At 42.9% G+C, this 20,446-nt stretch overlaps 1 protein-coding gene and 1 pseudogene across 2 annotated transcripts; one reads left to right on the top strand and one right to left on the bottom strand.

Annotated features, from left to right (window-relative positions):
- Positions 1–584: 584 nt before the first annotated feature.
- Positions 585–2,956, top strand: Fezf1 (FEZ family zinc finger 1). Of its 2 annotated transcripts, XM_059256530.1 has the most exons (5): positions 585–1,012; positions 1,163–1,385; positions 1,643–1,777; positions 2,048–2,180; positions 2,595–2,956. In XM_059256530.1, exons 1-5 carry the CDS (start codon positions 585–587, stop codon positions 2,954–2,956), a joined length of 1,281 nt encoding a protein of 426 aa, XP_059112513.1. The 2 variants fall into 2 exon arrangements, with proteins under 2 accessions (XP_059112513.1, XP_059112512.1); XM_059256529.1 differs by having other exon boundaries at positions 585–1,385.
- A 2,107-nt stretch (positions 2,957–5,063) lies between these two features.
- LOC131905622 (protein SET-like) lies at positions 5,064–17,124 on the bottom strand (annotated as a pseudogene).
- Positions 17,125–20,446: the final 3,322 nt, after the last annotated feature.

Here is a 20,446-nt window from a genome sequence, read left to right as displayed (position 1 = left end):
GGCCTCTAAAGCCTGGTTAAGCAGATTGAGAATTAAAAAGACAGAGGGAGCAAGGGGGAGGGGTGGTTGAAGGGTAGAGAAGTGTGTGCGGGCGGGCGGGCGGGCGGGTGAGTGCTTGCGTGGAGGGGAGGGCACGGCGCATTGCGGAGAGAGAGCGCCCCCGCCTCTTCTGGGCGGGGGAACCTCTCTCACCAATGAAAAGTAGTCACCGACTGCAGAGGGGAAAAAAAAGTTTTCCTGTTGACTGTTGGAAGCGAATTGAGCAATTATCTAGTTTACCTTCTCCTCTTGGAAGTTAACGATTGGCGAGATCTTGGCTGCGTTATTGACACAACACTTTCTATTGATAGAAATAAGTAGTGATTGTCCCCGAGTCATTGGTGCGCCAAGAACTCTGCGATGGGCTGGCAGGAGTCCATTGGGCTGGGCAGGCAGGTTCGGCTGGTGATGCTGGGGAGGAGGAGGAGGAGGCTGCTGGTGGTGACGGTGCCTGTCCACTCCGCAGGTCTGTGACAAGCAGGGGACGAGGCAACGGCCGTGCAACCCCACCCCGGCGGCGGCGGACGGAAGCTGGCGACTCAGTCATGGACAGTAGCTGCCTCAACGCGACCACCAAAATGCTAGCGACAGCTCCAGCTCGGGGCAACGTGATGAACACATCCAAACCCTTGGCTTTCTCCATCGAACGAATCATGGCGCGCACCCCCGAGCCCAAGGCCCTGCCGGTCCCCCACTTCCTGCAGGGAGCCGTGCCCAAAGGAGACCCCAAGCACTCCTTGCACCTCAACTCGTCGATCCCCTGCATGATCCCTTTCGTCCCCGTGGCGTACGACCCTAGCTCCAAAGCCGGAGCGACTGGCTCCGAGCCGCGCAAGGCCAGCCTGGAGGCTCCGGCGCCGCCCGCCGTGGCACCCTCCGCGCCGGCGTTCAGCTGCAGCGACCTGCTCAACTGCGCGCTAAGTCTCAAGGGCGACCTGGCCCGCGACGCGCTGCCCCTGCAGCAGTACAAGCTGGTAAGGCCGCGTGTGGTCAACCACTCTTCGTTCCACGCCATGGGCGCCCTGTGCTACCTGAACCGAGGTGATGGTCCGTGCCACCCGGCTGCGGGCGTGAACATCCACCCCGTGGCCTCCTATTTTCTCAGTTCCCCTTTGCACCCACCGCCAAAAACGTATTTAGCCGAAAGGAATAAACTGGTTGTCCCCGCGGTGGAGAAGCTCCCTTCGGGTGTAGCTTTCAAAGACCTGTCCCAAGCTCAGCTGCAGCATTACATGAAAGAAAGCGCCCAACTTTTGTCAGAAAAAATTGCATTCAAAACCTCGGATTTCAGCCGCGGCTCTCCTAATGCCAAACCCAAAGTTTTCACTTGCGAAGTCTGCGGAAAGGTAGGTATTATGCATAAAGGAGTTCCTCCCCTTCTTTCCTTCCTTCCTTCCTTCCTTCCTTCCTTCCTTCCTTCCTTCCTTCCTTCCTCCCTTCCTCCCTTCCTTCTTTCCTTTCTTTCTTCCTTTCTCCCTCCCTTGCTTCCGTTTTAGTATTTGGAGAGTAGGGGTGAAAACTTGCCCCCCCCTTCCTCCCTCTGTCCACTTCGAATTCAAATCTCTTGTCCAGCTAACCTGTTTTCTATGTGTTTAATTTTAAGGTCTTCAATGCACACTATAACTTAACCCGTCACATGCCGGTGCACACAGGAGCAAGACCCTTCGTTTGCAAAGTGTGTGGGAAAGGTTTCCGGCAAGCCAGCACTCTTTGCAGACATAAGATCATTCACACGCAGGTACGTTCTCTATCACAATTTTACCAGGAGTCTTCGGAAATGTTTGCCTCTCCCCCCCCCCCCCCGCAAAAAAGGTCGATAGAGCCTCACTATTTAGCCTAGGATCTGTTGAGCTGTGCTGGCCACACTGAGGGGATGTCTTGTATTGTGGCCTTTGTTCTGTTTAAAAGCTTCAGGGTGTTAGTGGATTGTGCTGGTAGGACTCCACATCATAATAACAAAGTACCTTAAATTAAATTCTCTATTCTCCCCTTTCTCTCTGCTGCTTAGGAAAAACCTCACAAATGCAACCAGTGCGGGAAAGCATTTAATAGAAGTTCCACGTTAAACACACATACCCGGATCCACGCGGGCTACAAACCATTCGTGTGTGAATTCTGTGGCAAAGGATTTCATCAAAAAGGTATTGAGCCCAGCAGATGTCTTCTCACAGTGGGTCTTGGGAAAGCCATACTGAGTGTTCTCGGGATATTTTAGAAAATGACCCGTTAGGTGTAACTGCGTCCCCGAGGAAGGCTGCCTTCTGACTCCCTACCCTCGGGTCCGACCAGTGTTAGAAAAGGCACGTTTGATACATTAAGGGGTACTTCTTTGTAACCTCCAGTGTTCGTTTCGTATGACTAGATACATTAATGTGTATTGATATGTAGAAGAAATCAACTCAGTGTACTTAAAAAGAAACTTAGGAGGACCAGTGTCCTGCACCCTGGGGCGGGGCTGTGGTGGCTCTTCAGCCGGCCTCCGTGCCTTGTACGTACCTTCTGCTTTTCTAGCGCGGTTCAGAACCTCATCCCGGCTGATTTTTTTCCTGTTTCAGGGAACTACAAAAACCACAAGCTGACCCACAGCGGGGAGAAGCAGTTCAAGTGCAATATCTGCAACAAGGCTTTCCACCAGGTGTACAACCTCACCTTCCACATGCACACTCACAACGACAAGAAACCCTTCACCTGCCCCACGTGCGGCAAGGGCTTCTGCAGGAACTTTGACCTCAAGAAGCACGTTCGCAAGCTGCATGACAGCAGCCTGGGGCTGACCCGCACTCCGACTGGGGAGCCAGGCAGCGATCCGCCGCCGCCCCAGCTGCAGCAGCCGCCGCCTGCACCTCTGCCGCCAATGCAGCCAACTTTGCCGCCTTCAGGGCCTCTGCAACCCGGGCTGCACCAAGGCCACCAGTGATGGAGGCCAAAGATCCCCCCTGCACCCTAGCGGGAGGGCCCCCACTGCGGAGGTCGGCAGACCAGGGTGGACCGCTTGGTCTAGGCTCTCCTGCAAAAAACTGGGGCCCGTTGGGCCCCTCACTTCTGAGCGGACCAGAAGCCTCTACATTCCTTGGCCTTTCGCCTCTTGCATGCACCTGCTAAATGGTTTTGTGTATTATATTCTATATTGGCACTAACAATTATGATACATTTGGAGGGGCTTATTTCAATTTTTTTTTAAGTTGAAAGACTTTTTTCATCTCGGGTGGAGAGATGGTGTTTGCTTTTTTTGTTTTGTTTTTAAACAAATATCTGCTGTATTTATTGAGATCTGTATTATTCTACTTGGGAATGCTGCACCATTTTAATTTTATTATTGTATATATTTCCATTGTGTCGATTCTGCTGTCTCAAAATGCCTGCTGATTGTTTATAATTTTCTCCTTCCCTGAAGCAACAAAACACGGTGTGTATGTTCTATATACACACAGATGTGTGTGCCCGTGAAGGCACGTTCAACGTTTGTGAGCACATACATATACACACATACACATTAGATAAGAGTGGTCCATAATGAATGAATTTGAAGTTTTGTTTTGATTCTTGCACGAAGAAGTTGATTCATTGACTGTTGGAAATAAATACTTGGAATATGCTTATTTAATCAACAAACTTCAAGACTTTGTATTATTCAACTAAAGATCTTTGGCTCTGACTTTCTCACCCCACACTCATCCTTTTTTTTTTCTTGGATTAATTATGCCTACTAATTTGATCTGAATATTTACCATATGCAAATAGTCTGTCCCTATGCTTTGGGCAAGGTTATGAAATATGGTTAAACTCTGAGACCGAAGATGTGTGCCTAACAGAAACACGACTTTGGCATGGACCTTCTGGTAGATTTGTGGTACAAAAAGGTGGGGGGGGGGACCTTGTGTCTCGAGGCCGCGTTGTGTGTATTTCCATCATTCTGAAGAAACACACTGACTTGTACACAGCTGGCAAAGAGAGGCTCCGTGTTTTTAGATGCGTGCACATGTTTATAGCTGAGTATACTTCCATTCAAGGAGGAGACATGGATGAAAACCAAACCGTGGCGAGTGCCAGGTCCTTGAAACGCTTTAAGTGTTAATCAGCAGCTCCGCTGTGCGCTGGAGCTCTGGTGTTTTCTAACTGCAAGTCTCTCCTGTTGTCTTGCCAAAACAGTGAAACAACTGCTAAAGACTTTAATTAAGAGGGGTAATTAGTTCAGATTTATCAAAGCCGGGTTGTTATACTATTAGCTGCTCAGTAGAAGCTGCCAGACAAACTCACAGCCTTGCATAGAAGTCCTGCAGTAGCGGGCCACATCCTAGGGGTGAGGTTGCTGGGGGTGGGAGGATGGGGTAACTACAGGGATCCCCACCCGGACGGTCACAGTCCCCGCCACCTTGTGCAGGGGAATGGGTGCGTGAGACTTCCTCTACCTAGGCGCTGCAGCCTGGGCTGTGTATCCAGAGAATCCACCCAGTTTTCACACCGCAGACTCAGTCTTCTGAGAGCCAAGCACTTTCTCCTCCTGCCTGGAGCAGAGTGACCTTGCCAGTTCCGGATCACCGACAGTTGCTGGGTAGCATACACAAGAAAAGGGCGGATCCGTGGAGCAACAGGCCACGGGCGGGTGGGAGATGAGCGGAGGGCCACTGCAGAGGTGCAGCATCAACTTTCTAGGTAACTAGAATTCCCACTCCAATCAAGGCCGTGAAGGGCACACCGTTCTGGATGCCAAGAACGGGCTAGGAGATGGAAGGTGATAAAGGCACCTGAAGGTCTTCTGGGCGGAGGGGTTGCGAGAGTCCCACTGGGACCCACAAACGGCGCCCAGCCGGGAAGAGAGATGGGAGGGGGAAGTGCTGGAGCGAGCTGAAGCCGCGGGGTTCCAGAGAAGGGCAGCAAGGTTTTAAGGCTTGGTCTCCGTTCCTAGGGCTTGCGCCAATGGGCACATCCAACGCAAGTGAGAACAAGTCAACATCATGAGATCAAATCCGGACTTTTATCTCCCCCATCCCTTCGCCCCCACTTTGTTCTGTGTCAACCGACACTCAACCCATGTTAGATTTGACTTCGGAAAGCGTGAGAACTCCAGTTAGATTCGGTGTCTTTATGAACATGGCAATCCGACTTGAGCCTCTCGTTCCAAACGCTGACCACATTCCCTTATAGTTGCCAGTGCAGCAGAGAGTGTGTTGAGAAATGTCTCCTAGGTGACAGTGCCTTTTCAAAGTGGCTTCCTTGGATCCTGAAAGCATTTGTTCCTCTGAGGATGAAGAATGAGATCAGAGGTCGTTATAACTTGCAATGTATATATTTTAAGTTCAAGGGCAGAATAGAGAGCTTTTGCTTCTTGAACTTGTCCTCAATTAGCATTCAAACTTTCTCTCAAAACTTAGGGTGAAACGTCCTTTAGACATGCGAGGTGATGGATGCCATTGTTATGTAGTGGAAAAACCAAATGAACATTGTTGAGGAAAACACCTAAACCACAGAATACTTCTTGTTAGGAGGTATTTATATGTGCATTTCCATCTCCTAGCCCATGCCAATATGCTTTGATATACTAAATAAAGGCATGTCTCACCAAAGGAATGAATTGGTTTGTGATGTTGAAAGAAGAAAGGGGAGAGGGAGAGGGGAAGGGAGAGAAACGGGGGGCGGGGAGAGGAGGGGGATGCAGGGATGGAGAGCAAATAGAGGCTAGGTTCTTCTGGAACGACTTTGTCTAGGGTTGGCTGTGGATGCTGCGGTATTTCCAGTGAGGTTTGCAGGGGAAATGGTTGTCTTTTGCTAACAGGTTTGAGCAGCCTGGAGTGTTGGGGATGACACTGAGGAGGCCAAAGGGAAATTCTCTAAAACTAAGCACTCAAGAGAAGCACTTGTCAGGAGATCAGTGAACTTTGAGTTCTGACAGAGCTCTCCGAGATTGCTATAATCAAGGAGTACCCCTTAAAGATAGTATGAGCTCAGGGATTAAGTTTATGGGGAGGGGGTTGGTAAAATGGGACACTTAACCAATAGTCAGTGGAAGACCTTATAGTTCTTCTGTTTCTGGTAAATATTGAAAGGTGATCCCTTCTCTTGACTATCTAACCTCTATCCATTTGAGCTTACATAGATTTTAATGCCTGCTCATAGAACACAAACCCTAAAATATATGTGCAGCACAATTTGGCTTTGTTGAAACCCATCTTCATTAGGTTTCATATTAGCCAGTAAATTCTTTCATCTTTCCTGAGGGCTAAGGCCAGTGTTCAGATTTTAAACTAGAAAAATGGTTTCTCTTCAACTTGATCCAGAGGACGAGAGTTTAGACAGATGCTGGGATGAATTTTTGAAAGTTGTGATCCACTGGGACTCTATGATTTTGCTCAGTTTTTGGAAATCAAAATGTTATAAAACATAACTAACAATGTAAGCAATTAAGTCCTACCTACTTAATATAAAACCCAAACTGATATTACTAATAATGTCTTCCTAAATATAATAATTTCTCCAGGCTTCCAAAAGTATAACTTATGAACAAGTTTCTCTGCAAAACTGGGACCAAGTAGTCAGGTTTGGTAGTAAGCAAAGCCATTGCTTGAGGGGCTTACCAAAGTCGGTGCTTGTTAGTGAGTGATGGTTGAAACTGAGCTTCTTATAGAGTCCCATTTCTTTCAAACTGTGGAAAAAGAGCAAGGCATGGTGATGCACACCCTTAATGCCAGCACTACACAGGCAGAAGTAGATAGATCTCTCCTATGTGAGTTCTAGTCCAGCCTGGTCTACCTAGAGAGTTCAAGGCTGGCCAGAGATATAACATGAGATCCTGCCTCAAACAAACAAACAACAACAAAAATGTAGAACGAAAGTAACCTAGCAGGCAGCGTAGCCTTTATTTTTAGAATCTTTGCATCTTGCTTGATAATGATAACATCTTCCTTATGTTAGTGGCAGTTATGTAAGGCATATTAATTTTACTAGGACTGGGAACAACTTAAAAGGCCTGACTAGTATATTATGGTGATATTTTATTTGTGCTGAAATGTGATTTTATTTGTATGTTAATAAATAAAGTTCCCTGGGGGTCAGAACTAATAACAAGCCATTTAACAGAAGTCTGGCAGTGGTAGCACACGCCCTTAGTCCCAATCACATGACAGGCAGACCTCTGTGTGTTCAAAGATACAGCCAGCATGGAGACACATGCCTTTGATCTCAATACCAACCATAGAGACCTGGACGTCTGTATATACAGGCAGTGACGAGGAGGTCATGTGGTTGGGTTTACAACCAATGAGAAGGCAGAACAGAAAGTCAATAAAAAGACAGATACACAGGAAGTAGGTCTCTTTCTCAGGGGAAGGACGGCAGCGGCAGTGGGGTGGTAAGAAGGCGGTCTTGGTCTCAGCTCTTAGCTACTGCTTTCTGACCTCTGGGGCTTTTAACTCTGCATTTGGCTCTGTGTTTCTTATTTAATAAAACCATTCAGAATTACATCTACAGTATATAGCTGTAATAGGCTTGTGTTTGTAAAAGTACCACAAAGCATGCAGTTACAAGATATACATGATCTCAGATTCAAAATTGAGGCAGACAGAAAAATAAGGTTTTCTTTCTCATTTTATAAGCTCTTCTATTGAATAGATCTTTTTTTATTAATTTTTGTGAATGAGGTTTGCTTTGAGGCATGATTGCTTGCTCTGTTACCAGAGTGCATTGTAAAGAGCGTGGAACTCACATTCTGGATCCTAAGGGGGTAAGAATATGAAGCTGTTGGATCTCAAAAGAAATAATTGTTGAACCTGATAAAACATCAATATTTTATGCTGTGCTTTGCTGACATGAGATTGCTTTCTATGCTGGGTAGTTTTATGTCAACTTGACACAAGCTAAAGTCATCTGAGAGGAGGGAAGCTCAGTTAAGAAAATGCCCTCCATAAGACTTGCTGCAGGCAAGTTTGTAGAGCATTTTCTTAATTAGTGATTGATGGGGGAGAAGGGTCCAGCCCATTACAGGTGGTGCCATCCCTAGGCTTGTGGTCCTGGGTTCTATAAGAAAGCAGGCTGAGCAAGCCATGAGGAGCAAGTCAGTAAGCAGCACCCCTCCATGGCCTCTGCATCAGCCCCTGCCTCCAGGTTCCTGCCCTGTTTGACTTTCTGTTCTGGCTTCCTTCAATAATGGGCTACAAAGTGGAAGTCCATTATTGGACACCAAATAAACTCTTTTTTCTCTAACTTGCTTTTTGGCCATAGTGTTTTGTTACAGCAACAGAAACCCTAACCAAGTCACTTTGCCATAAGAAGTTGTTTGATCTTACCAGATTAGTTAAAAACTGAAAAGTAAACTATTTATAAGTAGAGTATACTTTGCTGTGAATTTTACTGCTTTTAGGAATTAATGCATATGTCTATTGCAGCTCCTCCAGAGCAGAGCAAAACAAATAACAATATGCTAATAGACATGCCTGTCAGGTGGACTTGTGATGACTCCAATGCCAGCTTAAGCCAGTGTAGGATATCTCACTAGAAGAAGAAGTCCGATATCTATATGAACTTGCTAGGGGGAAAAATCCTGCAATGTTATATTTGCCTGCACTTTTATGACACATTATAATGGGGTCTGAGGAAAAGTCAGAATTCATCATGCCACAGCACAGGACCAAAGTAATCTCACATAACCAGGTACAGTTCCTGTTCAAGATGGAGGTGGCATTTGTGTCAAACAGAAGCCCACTGTTTTTGGTCTTAGTGAGGTTAAATTACTAAGTAAATGGAACAGAATCCTTCTGATATAAGTCTCCTGGCTTACTACTTTGCTGTCAGGTAAACAAATGTTATCTATGGGTGCGAAGATGTGGGGACAGGAAGAGTACACAGCATGGTCCTGCCAGGAGCTGGACATCTGTCACAGAGTGAAAAGGAGCCATTAAATGTTCTAAGTCAATTCTTCATAGGAATCACAGACTTTTTTTTTTTCTTGTAGACATTGGAAAGTTCAGTCTAATGTGTGTTCCTCTAGTCATAATAACAAGTCAGGTGACATCTTTTGATGGCTCAAAATAGAAATGAAGTTTATTAGTCAAATGGGAACCAAATCCAGAGTGTACATACTAGTCAGCTTGAGCTACCATAAAACAACAAATAAACAAACAAACACAAAACACAGCAAAAGAGTGCTTGGTACTAAATGGGTTGTGATGATGATGATGATGATGATGATGATGATTATGATTGTCAACGTCACAGAAACTAAGATTATCTGGGGAGAGAGAACCTCAGTTGATAAAATGCTCCCATCAAATTGGATTACAGGTAAGTCTTGTGGCATTTTCTGGATTAATGATTGATGTGGGAGGGCTCAGCCTCCTGCAGGCAGTGCCACCCCTGAACAAGTTGTCCTAGGAGGTATCAGAAAGGTAGCCCAACATAAAGCTGGGAAGCAAACCAGTAGGCAGCACTCCTCCAAGGCCTCTGCTACAGTTCCTGCCTCTGGGCAGGTCTCTGCCTTGAGTTTCTGCCCCAACTTCCTTCAGTGATGGACTGTGACATGAATTATTACATGAAATGAAGCATTTCCCCCTGCAAGCTGCTTTTGGTCATGGGTTTACCACCGTAACACAAAGTAAACTGGACATGGGACATCTCTATCAACCCTACCCAGGCTCAGGGAATACCACGGAAGAGGAAGCAGAAAGAATATAAGAGCCAGGGCTGGAGAGATGGCTCAGCGGTTAAGAGCACTGCCTGTTCTTCCAGAGGTCCTGAGTTCAATTCCCAGCAACCACATGGTGGCTCACTACCATCCATAATGAAATCTGGCGCCCTCTTCTGGCCTGCAGGTGTATATGCAGACAGAACACTGTATACATAATAAATAAAAATAAATCTTTAAAAAAAAAAAAAAAATATAAGAGCCAGAGGATGGGAAGATGTGTAGCAAAAATACATCTTCTGGACATGACGGCTGTTATACTCATGAGCTCAGCATAGCTATGGTTATCTCAAAAGACTCGTAGGTGATTGGGCCCGCCACCATTATATCATGGATGGAGGAGGGCCTACGAGCTCTCACCCCTTCTTTAGGGTCAATTGGCAGTTAGTATCTGCTGACGGAGAGGGTATCGCTGTCTGCAGTGCTACCAGTAGCCACCAGGAAGTTGCCTATGTTTCAGTAAATGAGCTCCTACCACCTCTCCCGCAAGCAACCCTAATTAACTCAGCTGGTCACACACAGAAATGGGGCATGAAAACAGGAGGACTTGTTGGGGAAGAGGGAGGAGAGGAGGAAGTGGAAGGGTGAAAAAAAATCACAGAAATTTGTTATATGCATGTTTAAAACTGTCAAAGACTTTAAAAAAAACAGCATGTGTGGCTTAGACAGCTGAAATTTATTTTCTCATCATTCTGGAGGCTAACGTTTTTGGTAAGTATGTCATGACACTTTTTTGAAGATTCTCTCTCTGTCTCTGTCTCTGTCTCTGTCTGTCTCTCTCTCTCTCTCTGTCCCCCGTGTCCCTCATTATCCTGGAGCTTTCCAAGTAGCTTAGGCAGACTAGCAAGTGAGCATCAGGGATTCAAATGCCTCTACTTCCCCAGTTCTGTAATTTTAAGTATATACAACTAGCTGCTTATTTGTTTATTTGTTTTGGTGGTGGTGGTTGTGGCAAATGCTAAGTGTCTGTATTCACATAGAAACACAGTGTAATCTCTGAGCCCAATATACAGAGAAAGGAAAAAAGCTAGACTTCTATGGATGACTATACAGGGGCCGAGCACCCTGCAGCCTCCAGCAGAGCCAAGGGAAGAAGGGCTTTTATTTTTTCCCACAGAGCATGGTGGTGGTGTTGAATCCACAGTTTTTGAAACAATAAAAGATAAAAATTAATTTAGAACAGAAAAGTGGAGATTCTTTTCCTGTTGTGTTTTGCTCAAGGTATTGCCATCCCTAAAGTAAGTTGAGAACCATGGTGTTGAGAAGTGAGAGACCTAAAAAGAGGGCAGCTGAGCACAAGAGGAATGGGTGGCTGGGTGACTGTGACTTGCTCCCAGGGCCTGGAGAAAATTGAAAAATAAAATAAGAAAAGAAGGTTGGAATCCACCAATCTTCTGTGCTGGTCATCCTCACCTTCCTCCTCCTCTCCTTCCTCCCCTTTATCATCATCTTTGTCTTCTTCACCTTCATCCTCATCCCCTTCCTCATCAATATCTTCCAGTCCTTCCTCTTCATCATGGTCATCACCACCACCACCACCACCATCATCATCATCATCATCATCATCATCATCATCATCATCTCCATCATCCATATTAGGAACTAAACAGTACTGCAAGGGACTTGGCCAAATATCATTCTTGATGACCTCTCCGAATTCATCTGCACGTGCATCAGAATGGTCAGCAAACTGGTAAGGCAGCTCTCTGGCTGCCTCTTTCTTCCCGAATTTGACTGGAGCATTTTGTGGAATCCTTTTCAGATTTCCATTGGATTTCAGTGGGCTTTGAAGATGGGTCACCACTCTCATTGAGATGAAATGTTTTGGAGAGAACTTTGCTTTCAAAGTAAGGATTTTCATCAAAAGCCTCTTCATCTTCCTCTCAAGCAGTGCAGACACTTGTGGGTGGTTGACAAATGTTGTTACCCCCAAATTTGGGCTTTAGGTGATCAATTCTGACCTCTTCTTGAACAAAATGGCTGGCAAGATTTGTTATATATTTCTTTTACTTTCAAAATTTCCTCATTGTCTTATTAATCAAGTTTGTCCATTTCATTTTGTACTTTTTCAATAAGTTCAATTGCTTCTTGTTGGTTTTTTTTTCTCCTTTTAGGAAGCCAGGAGAGGCCAACATGACCTCCAGCTTTGGCTCAGGAGCTGGTCTGAGTTTCTTGGGCTGAGGCATTATCGCAGATTGCGGTTTCAGGGTTGTGGCATGAAGGAAGTGGCCGGAAGCCTGAGGCCAGAGCCTGAAGCTCATAGCAGGAAGAAACTTACAGGAACTCACAACTGGTTGTTTTAAACAGAGATTCTGAGAATTTTCAAAAATTGTTTGACGAGATTTATTTATATTATGTGTATGAGTGTTTCTGTGCTTGCATATATGTGTGCCCAGTCCTCGGTGTAAGAAGAGAGTGTTGAATCGCCTAGAACTGGAGTTGTGGATCATTGCGAGCCAACATATGGGGGCTAGGAACTGAACCTGGGTCCTCTGCAAAATCAACAAATGTTCTTAACCACTGAACTGTCTTTACAGCATGTGAGGGGTTTTGAGGACTTAACTCAGGTCCTTGTGCTTGGGAGTCAACACTTTAGTAGCTAAGCCAACTCCACAGCTGAAAGTCTTTCTTTCTGGTTGCCTAGAACTGCCCCCCCTTTAACTTTCTTTTAACTTTAAACTTAAAACTTTCTTTTAAAATATGTTTTCCTTAATTTTTGAGAATTTCATACAATGTGTTTTGATCATGTTCACATCCTATTCCTTTTGGATCTTCTCTACCTCTCTACCCATTTGAACTCTGTGTCTTCTTATTTCATTTTATTTATCTTTAAATGTTTTTTTCATACAATGCATTTTGACCATGAAGAATATGATCACATGACCCTCTTTGTGCCTATCAGGAGTAAGGGAAGAGTCAGGAGAAAGAGAGAGCAAGCTTTCCTATGTCTTTTACCATGAAAACACGAATCCCATCAGAATAGAGTTCTCCTCTCATGACTTATCCATCCATACTTAGCTTCGAAAAGCCCCATCTCCAAGTACCATCGTAAGCTAGGACTTCAACATATGTTTTGAGGGGACACAGCATTGAGTCCATATCAGTGGGTGAAATATTTTAAAAGTGTGCTTTGATTATACAAAGCTTTTAGAAACACAAACTCAGGTTTTTTTAAAAACTTGCAAAATAGAATTTAGAGAATAGTATAAACAACACAACAACCCAGTTTGTTTGGCAAATAAACTGTAAGGAGGTAGGAAGAGAGAGAAGGAGGGAAGGAGGATCAAGAGAAGGAGAAACGGGCTGGAGAGATGGCTCAGTGGTTAAGAACATTGGCTGTTCTTCCAGAGATCCTGAGTTCAATTCCCAGCAACCACATGGTGGCTCACAACCATCTATAATAAGCTCTGATGCCCTCTTCCAGCACACAGGTATACATGCAGAGCACTCATACATAAAATATAAATAAATAAAATTATTTTAGAAAGAGAGAGGGAGAAAGATGGGGTTGGAAGCTGGTGGGAGGAGAGACCTTAACAGTTAAGGGGGTTTAAAAAACAGGATAATTGTGATGTATGACTCTTATATCACTTGTAATTTTATCAATACACCATGAAGTAGAAATAATTTGTGGTATCTGAGAACAAGGGGGATTGAGCTCTGATTGGGTATTTAATAAAACCAAAGAACTGTTTTTACCTTTTCAAATGTGAGCAAAGTGTCCATGGCCTTATTGGAAGAATATATCCTTTAGAGGTCTGTATTCACTCCTTAAAGATGAGATGGTAATATGCCTAGGATTGCTTAAAAATTATATTAGAAAAGGAGCATGAATATCAGTACAAGACACATAAGACTGGTGTAGCTAAAGTTTTTCTGGTTCTGTTCAGCTCCTTCAGCCCTGTGGCCAGCCACTTGGACCCAAGTAAACGCACAGAGACTTATATTGCTTATAAACTGTATGGCCACAGCAGGCTTCTTGCTATCTAGTTCTTATATCTTACATTAACCCATTTCTATTAATCTATAAGTTGCCATGTGGCTTGTGGCTTACCAGTACTTTACATCTTATTTCTCATGGCAGCAGTGGCTGGCAGCATCTCCTGACTCAGCCTTTCACTTCCCAGAATTCTCCCCTCTGCTTATCCCACCTATACTATATACTTCCTGCCTGGTTACTGGCCAATCAGTGTTTTATTTATCAATCAGTCACTGCAACACATTCACAGCAAACAGAAAGACATCCTCAGCAGACTGGCCATGAGCTGGTAACTGTTGAAGTTGGATGACAGTAAACAAAATCATATTACACATACTGAATTCTTTTCGTTTGAAATCTCAAATAGCAAGAGTTTCAAATGACCTTATAGTAAGTGAGTGTGTCACAAAAAGTTCCCCCTAAATACTTGTAAGTCTATCACCTTGAAACATCCATTGCATTTTTACATTATCTTATAAATATGATTCAATGATTACTATCATTGCAATCTGGACATTTAAACATTCACACAAATGTCAGTAAAATAAGTGACATAAAAGGACTTGAAGTGGAAAGAGAGATGAGTCTTTTTAAAAACTATTTTATATTTGTATTGTTTGGAGATGTAAATTGTTACAGCAGCCATGAAAAATGAATACTGCATTTGAATGGTACTGAAGAAAATAGTAGATGGATATCACTAGGAAAAAGAATAATTTTTAGTTATTATTTGACAGTTCACACCTGTGTACAAAGTATCTTGATCATACCCACCCCAACTCCCTCCCCTAACACCTGAGGAATTCCTAACCCTTTCGTCATGTTCTTTACTTTGTAACTGACTGAACCAATTAATGTTGCCTGCTGTAGTGTTGACTGACCTTGTGCTGCTAGCTTGGTCTTATCCAGACCTTGTACAGGTAACCATAACTGCAGTGAGTTCATGAGTGCGTTCATTACAGCATGTCCAAAGTTCACAGCACTTGCCTTCATCCGCGGCTCTCATGGTATTTCCCCTCCCTCCACCTCAGTGTTCTCTGAGCTTTGAGAGGGTGATGCAAATGTCTCATTTGGGATGGAGACCTCAGAAGTCACTTATTAGAATTATGAGTCTCTGCTGTAAGTGTTGGTCGGTGCATACGAAGTATCTCAGGCCAAAGGCGAAGGCAGCACTAAGCAATGGATATGAACATAAACATTTAAAAGGGAGTTTGGAAACATGTCTATTTAGTAAAACAACAGTAGTGATTCCTCCCCAGGGGCTAGAACCTCTGAGCTATGTACTGACCAAGTTTATGGTAACAGGCATGAGACCTTCATACCATATTGTACCAATGAGCACATGTTGTCTGGCAGGTCAGTATGGTAGCATTCAGGGTTCACTGCTGGGTAGTACCATTGATGGCTTCTTCCCCACCCCCAAGTGGCCCACAAAGCACCTTCTGTCACTATGAAAGCTAGCCAGAAAAGATGAAGTTTTCAGCCTAGTTCCCGCTTGATTTTTATTTTTTAATTTTTTTTAAAGATTTGTTTATTTATTATGTATACAGTGTTCTGTCTGCATGTATCTCTGCAGGCCAGAAGAGGGCACCAGATCTCATTACAGATGGTTGTGAGCCACCATATGGTTGCTGGGAATTGAACTCAGGACCTCTGGGAGAGCAGTCAGTGCTCTTAGCCGCTGAGCCATCTCTCCAGCTCCCCAGCTTGATTTTTCTATGTCCTTGTTATGTCCTATGTAACTTGTTGGGGTATCACTCACTTGGCACTGATATTCTAACTGGATAGCCCATGTTTTCTGGAGGATGTGTTGTCCAGCCACGCAGGGTACCTGTGTTCAAACTCCTTCTTTTCTTTCAGGTAGTCTTTTTGATGAATGTCAATAACTGTCAACTAATGATAAAAAAATGTGAGAGAACCAGCGGACCCAACACTCTCCTGAGGAGAGAAAGTTAAGAATCAATGAAAATAGGCTATTTATGTTGTCTAGGCTATTTTAAATGAGAAAGAAACACATACAGATGGAGTTTATTTAAAGATGCATAAAAGGGAAATAGAACTGCAGGGTCATTCTGAGAAGAAAACGAACAGTATACGTAGAGTTTGGCACTATCTACTGTTTCAGGAATCCAGAAGGGGATCTTGGAACATGAAGGGAGGGCTACTTTTATCAATATATTTAGTATGGTATATAAAAATCAGAAATATGAATAAAATAAGTAGATAGATCAGAAGTCAGGAGTACTCATATCAGAATGCTGCATCCTGCTAGACAATTCATGGTGCATCTTGATACATATGTCTGTAACATAGACACATTTATTGCTATTCAATTAAGCAAAAATGTTTTGTTTTAAGAGTGAGTTTAAAATATAAGAAGTTGCTTATAAGTTTACCCAGGAAAAACAAAACAAAACAAAAAACCAACCAAACAAACAACGCCCCCCCAAAAAAAACACAAATAAAATATAAGAAATTAAATAAATTTAGAATAGTCAAGGGTTGTTTCAGATCTCTTCCTGAATCTGAAATGACTTCCAGATTAGGAACTTGAGGGTAAAAAGGAGGAAATACTGTGTGTGCTAAATCATTTGATCAGCAAAATATCTCTTGTATGCTCACTAAAGGACAAGCATGCAGTGGCAAAGGCAGGGAAACAGGGGTGTTGCCCAAGCTTTGGTAGATTTCAGCTGTGATATGTGCACTCATAAATATTTCTTAGTTGTGAATACAAAACCACTGTTAAAGAGAATCAAGCCTCCAGCAGGGAAGTATAGCAATGCCTCAGAATAAAGGAGGCAAGTGTTTGGAAACCTCTTCCTAAGGAAGTGATTTAAGGGGAGTGTTTTACCCTCTGTATCTTCCTTGTCAACAAATAAAGTTTTTTCCCTAACATGGGACTTAATACTAGGAAAGAGAAGAATATATAATTCTTGAACAAGAAGACTGTCACTCATTTTGAGTCTCAGGGTTGACCTTTAGAGTTATGTCCTAAAATCTAGGCTTATATTATTGTCCATCAAAAAGAAAACAATTTTCCCTGAATTCAAAAGACATTTTGTCTTGCTAGAAATCTTAAGAAATTTTCATACATAATCATAAAACATATAAGTACAAATTTGATTATTTTTGTAAATTTATCTGCTGGTTGTACTGAAGATGAGTTGATCTTGGAGAATGACACTTAAGTCATGAAACTTCATCAAGGGATTATTTTAATTATAACTATTATCATGGTCAGGATTTTAAAAACATAGTCCTTGGGCTAGCATACTGTTATCTGGGAAATGTCATTTTCTCCTGTGATGATGAGCAAAGACTGCCTGAAGCCACTTGTCTTCACTTGGCAAGGCCAGCAGGACACTTCCTCTTCTTCCTTCCAAGCTGAGTGAATTCTCATGTTCTCTGAATGATCTAAATCAGAGGAAGTCATGTTGACCTACTAAATTAATTACTATCTACTAGAAATATCTGGAGTATTTTTATTGGAAACAATACAATGCTAGGATTAGACTAGACAAAAATAGAACAGAAAATTACTTTATTAGCAAAACAATGAAAAATAAGTGTAAAAACATTAAGTCAAGAAATAAAGAACAAAAATGCATTTTTTGTTGTTTTCATTGAAAAAATATTTTTGATACAATATATTCTTTTTTTGATACAATATATTCTTATCAGTTTCCTCATCTCCCCCCAGATCCTCCTCACCTCCCCACCCATCAATCCCCACACATTCTTTCTTTCTCTTTAAAACACAAACAGACAAATAAAAAACAACCAACCAGAACAGAATAAAACAAACAAACAGAGAAAGAGAAAAAAGTACAAGAAGCCCATACATATGCAGAGACACGTGCTCACAGAAAACCCATGAAAAGACAAAATCAGAAAACAAATATGTAGAATCAGAATCCATCCCTGGTGCATGAACAGGCTTTGTGGAGAGCCCACTACCTATGATGGGACACCTCGTGCAGCCTTGATGCAGGGGAAGGGCTTGGACTTACCTCTACTGGATGTGCCTCCCCATGGGAGGTCTTGCCTTCTTGTGAGAGAGAGTGGGGAGTAGGTTGGGGAGGCTGGGGAAGGCAGGAGGAGAGAAGAGGGGGATCTTTGATTGGTGTGTAAAATGAATGAAGAAATTTTCTTAACAAAAAAGAAGAAAACAAATATGTAAACAAATGATAAGTAATGTTTTTTTAAAAAAAGATGAGACATTATGAGAAAAAAAGATCTCCCCAAATACCACTGAGTGTGTTTGGAGTTGGCCATCTACTGGTGTCCTTGGGGCTTTCCTTTGAGCGTGGTTTGTATACCCAAGTGAGACTTCATGGGAGAAAACTAATTTTTCCTTTGTGAGCAATTGTCAACTGGAGACAGCTTCTTGGTTAGGGATAGCAGATCATATCCACTTCCCCTCCTCAGTGCTGGGATCTCGGACCTCACACACGGTTTGGATCTGTGCAGACTTTGTGTAGATCCTGTGCATACTGCTGCAGTCTCTCTGAGTCCACCTGTGCAGCAGTCCTGTTTTACCTAGAAGGCATTGTTTCCTTGGTGTCCTGTAAACAGAGGCAGAGCTTATCTGTCCCGACCAAAAGGTCCCAAATAAACAAATTATATTAATTATAAAATGTTCAGCCAATAGCTTGTTATTAGCTAACTCTTACATTTAAATTGACCCATATCTCTGTTTGTGCTTTGCCATGTGGCGGTGCCTTTATTAGCATGGCACATTCATCTCCTGCTCCCTCTGCATCTGGCTGGTGACTCCTGAATCTGCCCTTTTTCATCCCAGTATCCTTAGTTTGGTCGCCCCACCTATACTTCCTGCCCGGCTACTTGGCCAATCAGCATTTTATTAAACCAATTCGAGTGACAAATCTTTATAGTGTATAAGAGGATTACTCCACAGTAGTGTCCTCCATCTCCTCTGGCTCTTAGAATCTTTCATTTCCCTAATTCTCAAAGTTCACTGGACCCCGAGGCAAGGGATTCAATGGAAACATCCCATTTAGAAATGAATGTTCCAAGGTCCCTCACTCTCTGCACATTGCCAATTTTGAGTCTCTGTATTTGTGCCTGTCTATTGCATAAGGAAGCATCTCTGATGATGGCTGAGGACGATACCGATCTATGAGTATAGCAGAATACCATTAGGAGTCATTATATTACTACATTTCTTTAGTGGAACAGTAGTATTTGCTTTCCCCCTGGGTTCCTGGCCTCCCTCGTCCCAGGTTCTTGGCCACTCAAGCAGTGTCAGACATGGGTTCTGTCTTATGAAGTTGACTTTAAATCTAAGCACGTAGTAGTTGGTTATTCTCACAACTGTTGTGCCACTGTTGCCCAAGTGTATCCCGTAGACAGGACACCGTTATAGACTGAAGGGTTTATGGCTGGGTTGGTATTTCCCTTTCCCTCTTGCAGCATTCAAAGCACCTTCCAGTGCTGTGAAAACTCTTCAGTAGGGATGAAGGCTCTAGTTAGGCACCAGCTCAACTTCTCTGTGTTCAATGAGATGTGTAGGTGCTGTGTTCAGAAATAGAACAACAACAACAACAAAAGTAAAGTGAAACTCAGTGTTGGATTCTTACTCAGGAGTTTTGATAACCAATTATTTCATCAAACAATCATGTGCTTGTTGGAGCAAATGATGACAGTGGGACCTCTCATGCAGAGAGAGCTCCTTCATTCACCATGTGGGTTTAAGCTACTGACTTATCAGGAAACTTTATTGGGAATTTTGCTTTGTTTATGTTATATTTCAAATGAGCTTATTACATTGGAGTTATTACAGATTTGAGGGTAATATTTATTAATCAAATTTATCTGCTTCAACTAATAAAGAAATTGAAACTAACATAGGAGTTAGATATTGCTATGACATAACTGTGAAATGTATGCAAATGATTTAGATAATGGATGGTAACAATCCAACATCATGGCCATAGAGTTAGAAACATTTTCTTTTGCCATTGGAAAAACATTCAGTAGAACTGCTCCTATAGTATATTAGATGACAGGTAACCCATTTGCTTATAGACTCAGAGGATAATAGATGCTGGCTTTTATTTCTTACTTTGAGAATGTATTCTAAGAGTTTATACAAGCTAAGAAGAATTCAGAAATCCTTTGGGTTAGCACCAGTGTGGCAAGGACACATAAGCCCTAAAGAATAAGCTTATAGACATCAATATTTGGGTTATTCATCATTGACTCAAGAGAAAGGCACAGTGGGACACAGGTTCAATCATTTAATCAAGTACAAAGCTTGTATATAGAAAAAAATTGGGCTATGGCTAAACGCACTGGGGATCTTCAAACATTCCAGAAGTTTCCTAAGCATTTTAGAGAACTGTATGGCCAACCGATCTATGAAACCTCACATCTAAAACATTTGACTACTTGGGGCTTTGAAATAACCTTTGTAACTTCAAACCAGCATGAGCAAAAAAAAAAAAAAAAAATGGCTATGAAAGCTGTATTCTCCCAAGGAAGGGTTCTGCTGTCATGCCTGTGTCAGATATGACATAAGACCAGGAACAACTTCCCATAGTTCAAATGTCTGGGGCAAGGAAAGGATAGAGACTCCTTCTGTGTTTAGCCTTTCTGGTTTCTTTTCTCTTCCCTATCTTGGTCCTGTAGATTCATAGTGCTGTAAGTGCTCAGCTCCAAATGGATAAGAAACCTATTTTTTTCCAATTTCTCTAATTTGTAGTAGAGTATTTCTGTATCAAGTTTGTTCATAA

This window comes from Peromyscus eremicus, chromosome 3 (genome assembly GCF_949786415.1).
Source record: "Peromyscus eremicus chromosome 3, PerEre_H2_v1, whole genome shotgun sequence".
Lineage (NCBI taxonomy): Eukaryota > Metazoa > Chordata > Mammalia > Rodentia > Cricetidae > Peromyscus > Peromyscus eremicus.
The sequence above is the reverse complement of the archived record's forward strand: the minus strand, read 5'-3'. Positions and strand labels throughout refer to the sequence as shown.